Raw genomic sequence first — 14,696 nt, 5'->3', positions numbered from 1 at the left:
GCCATGTTTCACTTATTCCTACTACATCTGGTTCCTCACTACAGGTTATTGTCTCCGTTTTATTTTGGACGCTGTATAAATTTTTGTTTAGGCAGTTTAATTCATCTTTAATTGTTGTTCCTTTTACTTTATTTTTAACAGTTCTTTTATACTTCTGTTTTATAACTATATTTGTTCCTTGACGATTAATGTTATTTTTATTCCTTACCTTGGTCTGACCTTTACACTCATCTCCTGTTTCTTTTATCTTTAGGCTTTTGTTATTGCTACCAGATCCCTCCCCCCATCTTGCTAGTTTAAACATAGGAACAAGAGTAGGCCATTTAGCCCCTCGAGCCTGTACCACCATTCAATGAGATGATGGCTGATCTGTGGCCTAACTCCATATATCTGCCTCAGCCCCAAATCCCATAATACCTTTTGTTAACAAAAATCTATCAACCTCAGGTTTAAAATTAACAATAGAGCTAGCATCAATTGCTGTTTGCGGAAGAGAGTTCCAAACTTCTACCACCCTTTGAGTGAAGTGTTTCCTAACTTCACTCCTGAAAGTTCTGGCTCTAATTTTTAGGCTATGTCCCCTAGTCCTAGACTCCCAAACCAGCGGAAATAGTTTCTCTCTATCCACCTATCAGTTCCCCTTAATATCTTGAAAACTTCGATCAAATCACCCCTTAATCTTCTAAATTCCAGGGAATACAACCCTAGTTTGTGTAATCTCTCCTCATAATTTAACCCATGCAGTCCAGGTATCATTCAAGTAAATCTATGCTGCACTCCCTCCAAGGCCACTTGGAGCCCTATGTATCCTTTTCGCTAGGACTCTGGTCCCATTCTAGTTCAAGTGGAGCCCGTCCCAGCAGTACAGCTCCATATCAATTTAATTATTATACAGTTTATTAATATATGCTTTCTTGTGTTTCATATCTTTGAGAAATTAAATTACAAGTCTGCAATCCATTGGTGAGGTGTATTACAAGCAACATCTCATACTGATAGTTTAAAAACTTTTTAAAAGACAAAAAAGGCCATTTTTGTCAAAGAACAACAATTGTTTAAGTGACTGTAATTGTAAACTATTGCCATGTTTTGTTACATGGTTTTTTATCCAATCTAGAGACTCCTTTCTTGCACTATAGCCCTTTCATGTTCTCTCATGTAAATTCTGAGGTTTAATAACAGACCTTAAACTCCCCAGGAACAAGGCAAGAATGCTTCTCTTAGCCTTCTGGTAACAGAAATGACAACCAATAATGGGCTTGAAATATCTATTTTCATTTGCTAAGCAGCAATCAATGCTAGCCTACAAAGCCATCGGTAGTGTAGCCATTTTCTGGAGCATGTGGACAAGGCTGTAGGAGGTACTAACACTAGAAACCACAGACACAAAAAACAAAAACATAATTAAAATAATTAAGTATAACCTTGATACAGGTCGACATTATGAATTTACGTACTCATTTAAAGCTGTGGATAAAAGCAATGGGATTAAAAGTACATAAAGGAGGGATACAGGAAATAAGTAAACAAAAGGTATTAGAGTTGGAAGACTTTAATGCAACAGATTCCTCTATATATGTATGTTCTGCAGCCTTATTGAATTGACTGTTTACAAGTATGAGTATAAACCTCTGTTACTTTGAAAAACGATTTTGAAGGGGCTTTAGTAAAATCAGAATAAGATGTTACCTTCCCATTGCTCTGCATACTTCAAAGACATGAAATATAAGAAACTCATATTGTGGTTTGCACAAAAATCTGTCAGGTTGTTAAGGTGAAGTTATGTACACCATTCAGGAATTCATTCATGAGCACTTGGTATTCATAGATCCTGCAGGTCGGAGTAATCACAACATTCTGTTTTCCAGAATAAAAACTTTTAAGCTGAGGGAAGAAAAATGAAAGAAAAGGAAGAACTTGTATTTATATGCCTCCTTTCATGACCTCAGGACATCCCAAAGCACTTTACAACCAATGAAGTACTTTTGAAGCATAGTTGCTGTTATAATGTCGGAAACGTGGCAGCCAATTTGCACACAGCAAGGTCCCATAAACAGCAATGAAATAATGACCAGATAATCTGTTTTAATGGTGTTGGTTGAGGGATAAATATTGGCCAGGACACCAGGAGAACTCCCCTGCTCTTTTTCGAATAGTGCCATGGGATCATTTACGTCCACCTGAGAGGGCAGGTGGGTCCTTGGTCTAACATCTCATCTGAAAGAGGGCACATCCGACAGTGCAACACTCCCTCAGTACTGCACTGATGTGTCAACCTAGATTATGTGCTCAAGTCTCTGGAGTGAGAAATTCTGACTCAGAAGCAAGAGTGCTCCCATGAGCCAAGGCTGTCACCGACTCAAAAAAGTAGAATATAAACTTGTTGAAAATTATATGCTAAGATCCAAGTATGTCATTATTTAGGCAATCCCCTTTGGGAAGCAAAATGGTCAGAAAAAAGCCAAGAAAAGCCAAGATGTCACTGAATCACAAATAAGGCTCACTATGGGTGGGTGGTGCTTGTCCCTCAGCTACAGAGCAAATTCCTTCCACTTTGAGTTGTAAATGCTCTTGTATATGACTTTCTGAAAGCTGTTATTCTCAGCCACTGTTTAAGAGGATGATAATCAGTGACATCCTGTCAGCGTCACGCAGCTAGTCTTGATGATCTGCGTCAAGTTGAAAATATTTCCCTTTTATTCTGATTCGGCATATTTTCTCTAGGTGTTAGGAAGGGGTGTTTTAGGATGATATTAAATATCAGGGATCTGTTGTAGGTTGCCAAACACAGTGCAGAAAACTACCGTTAAATCCAATATCATACGGCAATCACAATAAGAAATACTTTTTATAGAATTAATGGGTAACTGTACCGGTAGGTCAAAATGCTCTGAATGACATCCAGGGGTAAAGCAAAATGCTTCCAGTTCAGGATCAACTTTTTCCAATAACTTTTTTTCTAGTGCTAATAGCTTGATAATTTCTGTGAACAGATAGCAATTCTTGTGAATGAAAACCTGTAATTTTTATTCTTTAATTTGAATTAGTGTAGCCAATTCTAGCAATTAACCCCAACCATGGTAAACTGTTTACTGGGGAACGCACAGGATATCTACCTTCACCTCCTGTCAACATTCACAATGCTAGACCACTTTGTACAAGATTATTTGAGCAGGCATTTCAGTTTTCAAAAGAACATTTGGAATCCATTTTAAAACTAGGTCAAATAGATATCTTTTAGAAATATGTTGACCCAATTCTAAATGAAATGGTTTGTTTCGCATCCTGTGTGTGTGTGATATATATATATATATATCTTTATATATGCTCAAGTTTGCACCCCTTGGAATTGAGGGAGCAAAGAGAGGGGCCGTCCATACCAGGGGGGATAACCAGGATGGGAGGTAATGAAGGTTTAGCTGGGCACATGTGCATCAAAAATAGAGGGGTGAGGGAGTGGTTGAGCAAATCAACAGCTGCAGAGGTTAATGGAGGGCTAAAAGCTAGAAAGTTGGGAATTTGAAAGTGCCAGTTTAAGACTCTTGGGGGAATAGTTTTTTCTAGGGAGAGACAGAGAAGTGGAATTGGAAGAGGGTTACAAAGGAGTTGTTGGAAATGACCTTGCTTAGCAATGTCTGTGGTATTGTTCAGAGGCAGAAAAACTTTAAAATATTATATTGTCGGCCTGATTCTATCATCTGACACTCTGAACAAGTAGTGGTGCTCGCAAGGCGTGCAGTTCGGGAAATTGTGCTCCCTGCGAGTGCTGCTCCTCGTTGAGAGGGCCTGATCGCAGAATCTGCACTTATATATACACATATATATCTATATTGCACTACATCTATCTAATTAAAAGCTTGCATCTAGCACATATCCTTAATGGGTAGAGACCTTATGTCACACTTCAGATGTGCGAAGTGTCTGTCACATTCGCACCTGAAAGGCTCAAGTAACTATTATCTGCTAAGTTAACAATACTGAATCAAATATAGAATAGAAGAAAAAAAATTCCAATCACAAACCAGTCATCCTTTTATAATAAAAGGAAAGAAAATGTCAAACCCTCTCATCCAAATATTTCTATTTTTTTCTACTTATGAACCTGGTAACACATTTTTAAAGGGTTTTTATTAGCCCAAGAAAAATCAGATAAAACTTCCCTGTAAAACTTTGTCATTATGATATCATTCATTGTTACAGTCACATAATTACCAGGACCAATGGCAGAACGTTTTTCAGTTACACTGGTCTGGACCAATCACACCACAGAAAGTGTAATGTAGTTACTAGACACCAATGAGCTGGTACTGTATCAGCTTCCTAAAGACAGAGGTCGTCATTAATGGGAGTGGATCTGAATGGGGCCTTATTACACGTGGAGTTTTGCAAGGGTCTGGTGCTGGGAGCATTGCTGTGCATCATTTTCATTAATTATTTGGATGGGAGTTTTAGTACATCTGCACTTGAAGTATTGTGTCCACTTTTGGTCCCTGCACATGGCAGGGGTTATTCGAGGCTTTAGAGAAGGTTCAGAGAAGGACAACCAGAATGATACTTAGCCTTAGGGCTTTTAAGTACTAGGATATAATCCAAGTCTTTGTGCTTTTCACTCGAGGGAACCACAGGCTTCAAGGAGTTATGAGTGAAGTTTTTAAAATGATGAAAGAACTAGGTGTGAGCCTTGGCTCAGTGATAGCACTCTTACTTCTCAATCAGAAGGTTATGGGTTGAAGCCCCACTCCAGAGACTTGAGCACATAATGTAGGCAAACACTGAGGAAGCGCTGCACTTTTGGAGGTGCTGTCTTTCGGATGTAATGTAAACTGAGGCCCTGCCTGCCTCCTCGAGTAAATGTAAAAGATCCCATGCCATTATTCTAAAAAGAGCAGGGAGTTCCTCTGGTGTCTTGGCCAACATTTTGCCTCAACCAACATCACTTAAAAAACAAATTATCCGGTTACTTATTTCATTGCCATTTGTAGGACCTTGCACTACACAGATTAGCTGCAGTGTTTGCCTACATTACAACAGTACTACACTTCAAAAGTACTTAATTGGCAATGAAAGTGCTTTGGGATGTCCTGAGGATATTAAAGATGCTATGTAAATGCAACATCTTTGTTTCTTTCTAGATTCAGTCTGGGTGGATAAATAGGGAGGGTAGGACTGGGACATACATTCAGTTCCATTCGCAACCCCTCAGATAATGAAGCAGTCCGAGCCCGCATGCAGCAAGACCTGGACAACATCCAGGCTTGGGCTCATAAGTGGTAAGTAACATCACGCCAGACAAGTGCCAGGCAATGACCATCTCCAACAAGAGAGGGTCTAACCACCTCCTCATGACATTCAACGGCATTACCATCACCGAATCCCCCACTATCAACATCCTGGGGGTCACCATTGACCAGAAACTTAACTGGACCAGCCATATAAATACTGTGGCTACAAGAGCAGTTCAGAGGCTGGGTATTCTGCGGCGAGTGACTCACCTCCTGACTCCCCAAAGCCTTTCCACCATCTACAAGGCACAAGTCAGGAGTGTGATGGAATACTCTCCACTTGCCTGGATGAATGCAGCTCCAACAACACTCAAGAAGCTCGACACCATCCAGGACAAAGCAGCCTGCTTGATTGGCACCCCATCCACCACCCTAAATATTCACTCCCTTCACCACCAGCGCACTGTGGCTGCAGTGTGTACCATCCACAGGATGCACTGCAGCAACTCGCCAAGGCTTCTTCGACAGCACCTCCCAAACCCGCGACCTCAACCAACTAGAAAGACAAGAGCAGCAGGCACATGGGAACAACACCACCTGCACGTTCCCCTCCAAGTCACACACCATCCTGACTTGGAAATATATCGCTGTTCCTTTATCGTCGCTGGGTCAAAATCCTGGAACTCCCTACCTAACAGCACTGTGGGAGAACCTTCACCACACGACTGCAGCGGTTCAAGAAGGCGGCTCACCACCACCTTCTCAAGGGCAATTAGGGATGGGCAATAAATGCCGGCCTCGCCAGCGACGCCCACATCCCATGAACGAATTAAAAAATACATATGAAATCACAGGCAAAAAGTTAGGTTATATGCCAGGAAGTATTTCCTTTCACAAAGTCATTGCCCTTTGGAACAGACTGCTGAAGCACGTGTTGAATATGGATTTGTTACAATCCGTTAAAAGGGAACTTGATAAGTTCCTGAGTGAAAATATCATCTTGGGTGATGGGTGAACAGGACTTGGTGCAAGTTAGGATATGGCCAGCAGAGTCTTGGGAGAACTCAAGTTTATGGAAGATGGAAGATGGGAGGCCAGCCAGGGTAGCATTGGAATAGTTGAGTCTGGAAGTAACAAGACCATGGGATCAAGGGATATAGGGATCGGGCGGGAAAACGGAGTTGAGGTTGAAGATGAGCCTTGATCTGATTGAATGGTGGAGCAGGCTCGAGGGGCTGAATGGCCTACTCCTGCTCCTATTTCTTATGTTCTTATGAGGGGTTCAGCAGCAGATGGGTTGAGGCAGGGGTGGAGACGGGCGATATTACAGAGATGGAAGTAGGCGGTCTTGGTGATGGAGAGGATATGGGGTCAGAAGTTCAGCTGCGGATCAAATAGGACGCCAAAGTTTCGAATGGTCTGGTTCAGCCTGAGACAGTGATCAGGGAGGGGGATGGAATCAGTGGCAAGGGAACTGAGTTTTTGGCAGGGCCGAAGACAATGGCTTCCGTCTTCCCAAGTTTAATTCGAGGAAATTTCGGCTCTTCCAAGACTGAATGATGGACAAGCAGTCTGACAGCACAGAGGCAGTGGAGGGGTTGAGAGAGGTGGTGGTGAGGTAGAGCTATGGTATCGTCAGCGTACATGCGGAACCTGACGTGTCTTCAGATGATGTCGCTCCTGTGAAGCGCCTTGGGAAGTTTTACTATATTAAAGGCACCGCATAAATGCAAGTTGTTGTATTTCCAGCTATACAGGGTAATTTCCTATTTGTCCTGGATTACGATTTATAAGCTTCTGTAGTCTTCTGCAGCTTTGCTTGATTTTCACAGAAAGAAATTGCTGAGAGTTTTTCCTGAATTAGCAGCAGGTTTTTCTCTTTTCTTTTGGTTCTCCTAGATTAGGTATTGGGTGGATGGTGTATGTAGCTGCACCATGTCTGGATGGGACAGGCTTGATGGTCTTAACGTCCTTCTCTTAGTATTGTGATAATGTACCTGTATGACATATATAGCTCCATGTCACTTTGTAATTTCTTCTTACGATCACATGATTATCAGAGACCGATGACAAATGAGATTCCTCAATGTTCCCATAGACTAGTCAAGTGTTTAAAAACAGTAAGTAGCAGTTACTATGAAAATGTCCACATGATTACCAAGGACTAAACAGTACTCGCTAAATCCCTGCCCCTCCACCTGACCCGGCTTTACCAATATTGAACAAGAATTCTAACAAACACAGAATAATCAGATTCACCACATGATTAGCTGCAGTCAATTGAAAAGATCACTGATCATATTGGCCAATGAGAATGATGGAAAGTCGTATACATCACTGTGTTCAGATTAAACTAGCAGATCTCCCTTGATGTTACTTGTGCAGAGCTCCACACTCTAAGCTATTCATATGTACCAGGATGATGTTGCTACCTTTTCACTAAAACCTTGAGATTGTTTCTCAAGAATTGAATTCAGCCACTGAGGTGGACTTTGGGAATGGGATCAATCAGAGTGGGCTTCAGGCCTGCGAGGCTGAAGTTGGTCTGGTTTCACTGGTATGGCTGGTAGAGATCTGCTTCTTATTAGAGACAGCAAACATTTGGGGATCGAGGAGACAGTCATGCTGCAGCTCTTATATCTGTTTTGAAAGTGTCTGGTATGCACGATTGGTTTAGAGGGTCCTTGGAAATGTTGCTTCTTTTCAAAGCCCCTGTCTTCCTGCTCAGGTGGATGTCTAAGCTCCCATGGCACTTTTTGAAGAGCAATTTGGCCCTGGCCCAGGAGAGGGATGATGGCGAAAGGGGACATGGAAGTGAGGACTCCACTCAAAGCGTTCCAACGTCTCACCTGTTGCCCTCCTCTCAACCAGTACCCACAATGCTGCCTCCTCTCCAGGTGGCCGAGTCTGCCCCTGCACAGGTGCAGGTGGAGCAGTCTTTGGCGGGGCCCTCACGGGCTTCAAAACCCAGAGGATGTAGGCCGAAAGCATCTAAGCAGTCTGGCCATGAACATGAGCAACCTGCCACTACCTCTGTTGCAGCCACAGGGGATACACCACACAGAAGTAGTAGGAAGAGAAAGGCTAAGGTTTTGTAATCACGAAGGGTATGCACAAGGGTGTCTGATAGAATGTCATGTTTTTCATTTATATTTGGTTTTTGTTAAATGCTCAGTAAACTTTATAATTATCACCACTACTGTCACATCTTGGCCATTCTTGAGTCTCTTTGGCGAAAACGCCCTTTCATGAGCTTCATCATGAACAGTGAGCCTTGATGATACCCAGGGGTGTGTTTACAGTGGGAATATGTGTGGTTGTAGGAATGTTTTGTGGGGGGGTGCAGGGTTGCTGGTGCTCATTCCAAGTGGTGTGAGGACTGGACCATCTTCACTTTGCAGATCTCCTTATGAGAATCCATCAAATATGAGTGACTCCCTGGCATCACGAGCAGCCAGGTGAGCCGCTGCTCTGCCGATGGCTTGCCCATCATCCTCCTCCTCCTCCTCTTTCTTCTCAATCTTGATAGCAGATGAGGATGCTTTAATGAGGGCATGGGGCCTCATGCACTGATAACCCTCTCTGTTGCCGAAGTTGTGCAGAACGCTGAGAGGCCCCTGCAATGTCACCGGTGGCGCCCTGAAAGGATCCGGAGGCAAAGAAATTGAGGGCAGTGGTGACTTTAACTGCCACGGGCAATGTAATGCCACCAGGCCCAGCCGGGAGCAGCTCTGATCGAAGGAGCTTGCAGATGTCTGCGGCCACCTGACGACTCACTCTGAGCCTTCGTGGGCACTGCTGCTCAGAGAGGTCCAGGAAGCTCAGCCTCTGCCTGTAGACGCTCTCACGTGGGTAGTGCCTCCTGCAATGTCGGGCCCTCCGTTGTTCCCCCTCTGCTCTTCTGCAGCACCTACATGTAGTGGAGCTGCAAATCCTGGAAGTGCACGCCGTGCCTGCCGCAGATGGTGATGTGCCTCCTCCTCATGTGTACTGGTGAATACAATCATTGCACCCCCCTCCCCCCATCCTGATGGTGTCAGTTTGAGGGGGTCCAAAAAGTAGGTAAATATGTCTGAAGAGAAGAATTCTGAGTGTGAACAAAGAAATCTGAGTCAAAATACGAAGAACTCCCCCAACCAAAGGCTTGTCTGAGAGAACTGATTGGCTGCTCCAAAAACTCATCTTTTATCTCCATTTGTCAAACATTGATTTAAATGTCCAAATGGCTGTTGGCTACATATCGCCTCTGTTTCTGTGGCATGTTTCAGAGGCCACGGGAAACACTTTGAGGCAAAGTTAAAACTCTTTCTGTACCTCAATCAACATAAAATTAAATACTTTAACAAGTTCTACTCCCTTGATTACTGGTTTAAATATCGGCCCACCAGTTTTAATTGCCGGCAGGATTTCTGGCTTCCTGAAACGCGCGCACCCAGATGTGTCTGGGTCGAACATGGAAGTAGGTGGGTTGGAACCGGGATTCGTTGCTGCTCCGGATTTCTCCGATTTTGTCTGCCCCCCCGCCTCTCGCCTCCATCCACCCGGACTTGGAGTCTAAAATTGAGCCCGTTCTATCTGAACACTGAGATGACACGACTTCAGATTCTGATGGGCTTGCAAAATACTTCCTGAATTTTCTGTTTTCATTTGAGATGAAATCAACGCATTGTAATTACTCCCATGCATTAAAAAATATATATGTAATATTGCAGGGTTTATTGGAACTTATTTATTTTTCTGGTTATTTTTATTGGAAAGGGTTTTCATAGCTGACATGGTCCACGTACTTAACGCTCTAAATGACAGGATCACGATTGTGACGCAAAATTGCAAGTTTATGGAATAACAGAAATCAGTTGTTTACCAGAAGATAGCACCAGTAGAGTTTCTCAATAAACTGAGATGTATTCTTCAGCTCTGCTCTTTGAACCAATTGCTATTTCTTAGGATTGATGGCCCAACAAAATGTAAATACCACCAATTATACAATACATGGAATGAAGTGACAAGGTGAATCATTGCTTTGAACTCTATTGTTATTGTACAGAGAACTGCATTATTCCCCCAAACGTACATTCTTTTTTTCAGAGAGATAAAAATAATTAAATCACTCATTAGCATAGTAGTTTCTTCTCAGTTTAACATTTATAAGTACTTTCCAGTTTAAACTTTAAAAAATTCGAAATTTTTTAATCTTTACAGAAAAATACATACCAAATTTCCACCATTCTTGAATGTTATAAAGCAAGAAAACAACTTGCATTTATATAGTGTCTTTAATGTAGTAAAACATCCCAAGGTGCTTCAGTTTTACTATGTTAAAGGCGTTACATAAATGCATGTTGTTGTTTAGACATTTGTACATTCACTTATGTTTCTTAGTTGCCCTTGCTATTGTTTTGTTTTTTTGAACTGTTGGTTCAACACAACATAGAAACCGACAATTTGTAGCAAACTTCCTCAATATGACGCCAAATTCTACTCCAGTGCCAATACAAATGGGGTACTGGAGCAAACTGGACTTGAACAATATAGTACATCAAGGGATGTCTGCTCCAAAGTAGCTTCCAATTAACTGTTTTAATACACAGGGTTAAAAAGGGGTGCTTGAAAAACACCATTGAGTGAACTGATAAATCTCTATTATATTTACAGATATGAAACAGTCTGGTAGAACATATATCCCTTGTACATCACCACCCAATTGGCTGCAAACAAATGCCTCACCAGTTTTTGCTTACTCTGTTCTTTAATTGTATTTTTCTTTTTTCCCTCTCTTTTAACTTTACTGATGCGTTTCCAATATCTCAGACACATTCATTCTTCTTTGGTATGTTGACATATAGTTTACCTTTTGAATTTGTTTTAACTATACAGGAGGAAATACCTTTAGACTTAATAGTATTATTAGTGTGACGTCAAAAATAAGTTATCATTGGAACCTTAGGCGCTATATAAATGCAAGCTGTAGTTGTGTTCATTAAATTTGTATTCCAAATTAGGCATTTCGCCCTTTTCACAGAACATTACTAACGCTAAACTGTTATCCTCTAAGGGTTGAGGAAGCAACATGTGAAAAGTTGGTATTAACTGCATATACACTATATGTACCTGTGTCCAGTACTGACCATCAGCAACAAGGGAGATGAATTAAAAACTCCCGAAGTGATGAGAGATCCGTTAATTTCTAGTGAGCCACAGTTATTTTCACCACAAACATCAATGAAAATAAGTGAGGCTCTGTAACGTTTGTTAACGGTAATAGTACCGTACTGTTGGGTTTACAGCAAACCCCAATGAGCTCCATTTCATCTCCTGTTAATCTACTATTGATAAAAACTACGTTGTAACACTTACCAAATTAAATCCACAAGGTAATTACAGATTCATTTACCCCAACGACAGTTGCTAACATACATCAATTTCCGGTTCCGTAACGATAGCGGCAGGTTATGGAGCGCTATGCATGTTGGGCGTTGTTGTCCGTCGCGTGACGTTTTCCCTGAGTTAAGAAAACAACACAGGAATCGAAGGACTACAATTCCCGGAGGGCCCCGCGCGAGTGACGTGTCACCCCCCCAGCCCGTTAACAGTGAGCTGATCCGATTGGCTGCTTTTAATGTCAGTCACGTTACGTTACCCAGACCGTACAATATGATTGGCTGAGCGCATTGGCCAACCTCGCTCATGATTGGTTACGAGTAATGTCAATCTCCTCTACACGTAGTAAAAGCTGCGTGCGCCGTCTGCTTCGAGTGAGGCAGTGTGGTGACCCCCCCCCACCCAGAGGGAGGGGGCGGTTTGGTTGGAATGTCTCACGCGCGCTTTGTGCCGTTGGGTATCAGTTACAAGAGCAGGTCTGGCGCTCGGTGTCCGGTTTAGGCTCGGGTGGGCTCGGCTCGGCTCGGCTCGGCTCGGGTGAAAGTTTTCCCGAGTCCAGAGCAGGTGCGTCAGTCGCGGTGTATGTTGGGATGGTAATGGCGCGTGTTTAAATTGACGTCAATAGGACAGGAGCTGAGAATGAAAAGGTTCAGTAAATACGATAAAGCGAAGGAGACCAAGGTACAGCCTGAGCGCTCCCAACCCGCGGCCTCTTCTGTTTATCTTTGCTGTCCCTTGGCAGTTGTGTTATTGTCCCGTGGGAGGGAGGGAGGAGTGCAGAGGAGCTGGGCCTAAGCACAAGGACAACTGCTCGGTCGTGGACCTCAGCCCAGCCCCCTTTACACCCGTATTGTTGCATGGTTTTATCTGGTGCTGTCGCAGGGCTGTGACTATCAGGGAAATGTTAGAGGATAACTGTAAAACCCGTCAAAATTGCATACATTTTTCAAACCAGAATTGTCAGGCCTGTGTGCCATTTCTTTTACGTATAGAACAAGGACTGGAATGGGTTAAAGTCATGAAAATGCCTGGCAAACCGTTTTAGTTTGTAAATAAACTTGAAAATGAGGGTTTGAATTGTGTACATTGACTGGAAAATCATACATGACTAAACCTTCTTTATCTAACCAACTCAACAACAACATTGCATTTATATAGTGTTTTTAACATAGTAAAACATCCCACGGTGCTTCACAGGAGCGTTATCAAACAAAATTTAACACCGAGCCACATAAGGAGATATTATGATAGGTGACCAAAAGCTTGGTCAAAGAGGTAGGATTTAAGGAGTGTCTTAAAGGAAGAGAGGTTTAGGGAGGGAATTCCAGAGCTTAGGGCCTAGGCAGCTGAAGGCATAGCTGCCAAGGGTGGAGTGATTAAAATTGGGGATGTGTGAGAGGCAAGAATTGGAGGAGTGCAGAGATCTCAGAGGGTTGTAGGGCTGGAGAAGGTTAGAGATAAGGAAGGGCCAGGTCATGGTGGGTTTTGAAAACAAGGATGATAACTTTAAAATTGAGGCATTCCCGGACCCGGAGCCAGTGTAGGTCAGTGAGCACGGGTGATGGATGAATGGGATTTGGTATGAGTTAGGATACAGGCAGCAGAGTTTTGGATGAGCTCAAGTTTATGGAGGGTGGAAGATGGAGCCAGGAGAACATTGGAATAGTCAAGTCTAGAGGTAACAAAGGCATGGATGAGGGTTTCAGCAACAGATGAGCTGAGGCAGGGGTGGAGATGGGCGATGTACGGAGGTGGAGTAGGGGGTCTTCGTGATGGAGCGGATATGTGGTCGGAAATTTCCATAAAATGTTTGAACACTTTTTGACTACAGGAACACTTCATAAAGGCTGGTGTTTGTGTGAATTACTAATAAATTTACTGTAATTCAGTTAATTCTTTTTCAACCATTGCCATACCAACTGAGTACTGATTGCTGCTGCCTAAGTGAAATAGTGAAATGACACTTATCAATGAATATAATACATTTATTGAATATATATAAATATCATACTTGATCTCAGGTCAAATGACATAAACTGGTTGAACTTTCTTGCAATTTGTGAAGGTGTCTGGCCTTCATTTAATTACAACATGTAAATAATTAAAAGGCACTGAAATAAGCCACAAAGCTCCAATAGCTTGCACTTAAACTTACTCCAACCCATTTTTAAGATTGCTGCAGTGCTCCTGAAGTATCTAATGTTCTCCCATCAGTGCAGTGTTGACCTCACTAGAGACTGTTCCATGCATATGAATTTGCAATTGTGTTGATTGATTCCAATGGTATTGTGGGTGGAATTGTCGTTTTTGACCAGGACCTTGAGTAGGCTTTTAGAAGTTTGAGATGACAACTTCGAATATGAGATTTCACCAGTGAAGTTCTAGAGTTCTTTAGTGAGTTCTGTATGTTTTTTCTGACCTTTTATATTAATTTTGTGTGATGTTTGATAATGTGATTTGGTCTTGGGGATATTCTGTTTTGTAGTGTATGGAAGCCCAGTATATTATATTTTGATGAAAAGCAACGGTATAATTGGGATCATGATGAAATTATTAAGGTATGTGAAATCTTGTGATAGGAAGAGACAGCGATGATGGAACCATCTGCAAATGTAATAGTTTGAAATGGATAAAAGTGGCTTAAAACTGGATTAACAAGATGGGCTACACATCTAATAACAGTATCAACAACAAATTGGGATGACAGTTTGCATTTGTTCTACAGAAATTTATCATGATTCCCTATATCAGTAGACTTGACTATCTTTCAAAGCACACATTGACTGATGCCTGATGGCAGCTCTACAACATTAAAGATTTGTTTGGCATTGAAGTGACTGTGTGAACCTAGCAGGAAAGTCCTGGTAGTATTTTTACATGATCAATGATTTCTCTAGGCAATATCTGTAATCTTGCACTCTTGTCAAGATGCATATCATCAAGTATAGCCCTTGATATCCAAGAGAGACACAGATGAGGAAGTCTGATCGACCCATCCAAAAAGACCCTACAGTTTCCACCATCACGACATCAAATGCTTCTTAGATAATTCAAGTGTTTTTGCCTCCACTAAACTAGTTGGAAGTTTATTCC

The 14,696-nt window shown here is 42.2% G+C and overlaps 2 protein-coding genes across 8 annotated transcripts in view; one reads left to right on the top strand and one right to left on the bottom strand.

Moving 5' to 3' along the window:
* Nucleotides 1-11,650, bottom strand: part of rpgrip1l (RPGRIP1 like) — a 186,697-nt gene extending 175,047 nt beyond the window's left edge. For both annotated transcript variants that reach the window (XM_067997882.1, XM_067997883.1), the window contains exon 1: nt 11,580-11,650. The gene's annotated coding sequence lies outside the window, so the exon portion shown is untranslated. The remainder of the gene's footprint in view (nt 1-11,579) is intronic.
* Nucleotides 11,651-12,178: 528 nt separating this feature from the next.
* The window catches only part of fto (FTO alpha-ketoglutarate dependent dioxygenase), a 310,743-nt gene continuing 308,225 nt past the window's right edge, over nt 12,179-14,696 (top strand). For all 6 annotated transcript variants that reach the window (XM_067997874.1, XM_067997876.1, XM_067997881.1 and 3 more), the window contains exon 1: nt 12,179-12,284. In XM_067997874.1, coding sequence (XP_067853975.1) covers nt 12,243-12,284 — 42 coding nt within the window. In that variant the 5' untranslated portion in view covers nt 12,179-12,242. The remainder of the gene's footprint in view (nt 12,285-14,696) is intronic.

Source organism: Heptranchias perlo, chromosome 16 (assembly GCF_035084215.1).
Source record: "Heptranchias perlo isolate sHepPer1 chromosome 16, sHepPer1.hap1, whole genome shotgun sequence".
NCBI classification, from domain to species: domain Eukaryota; kingdom Metazoa; phylum Chordata; class Chondrichthyes; order Hexanchiformes; family Hexanchidae; genus Heptranchias; species Heptranchias perlo.
Note: the sequence above shows the minus strand (reverse complement) of the source record. Positions and strands in the feature narration are given on the sequence as shown.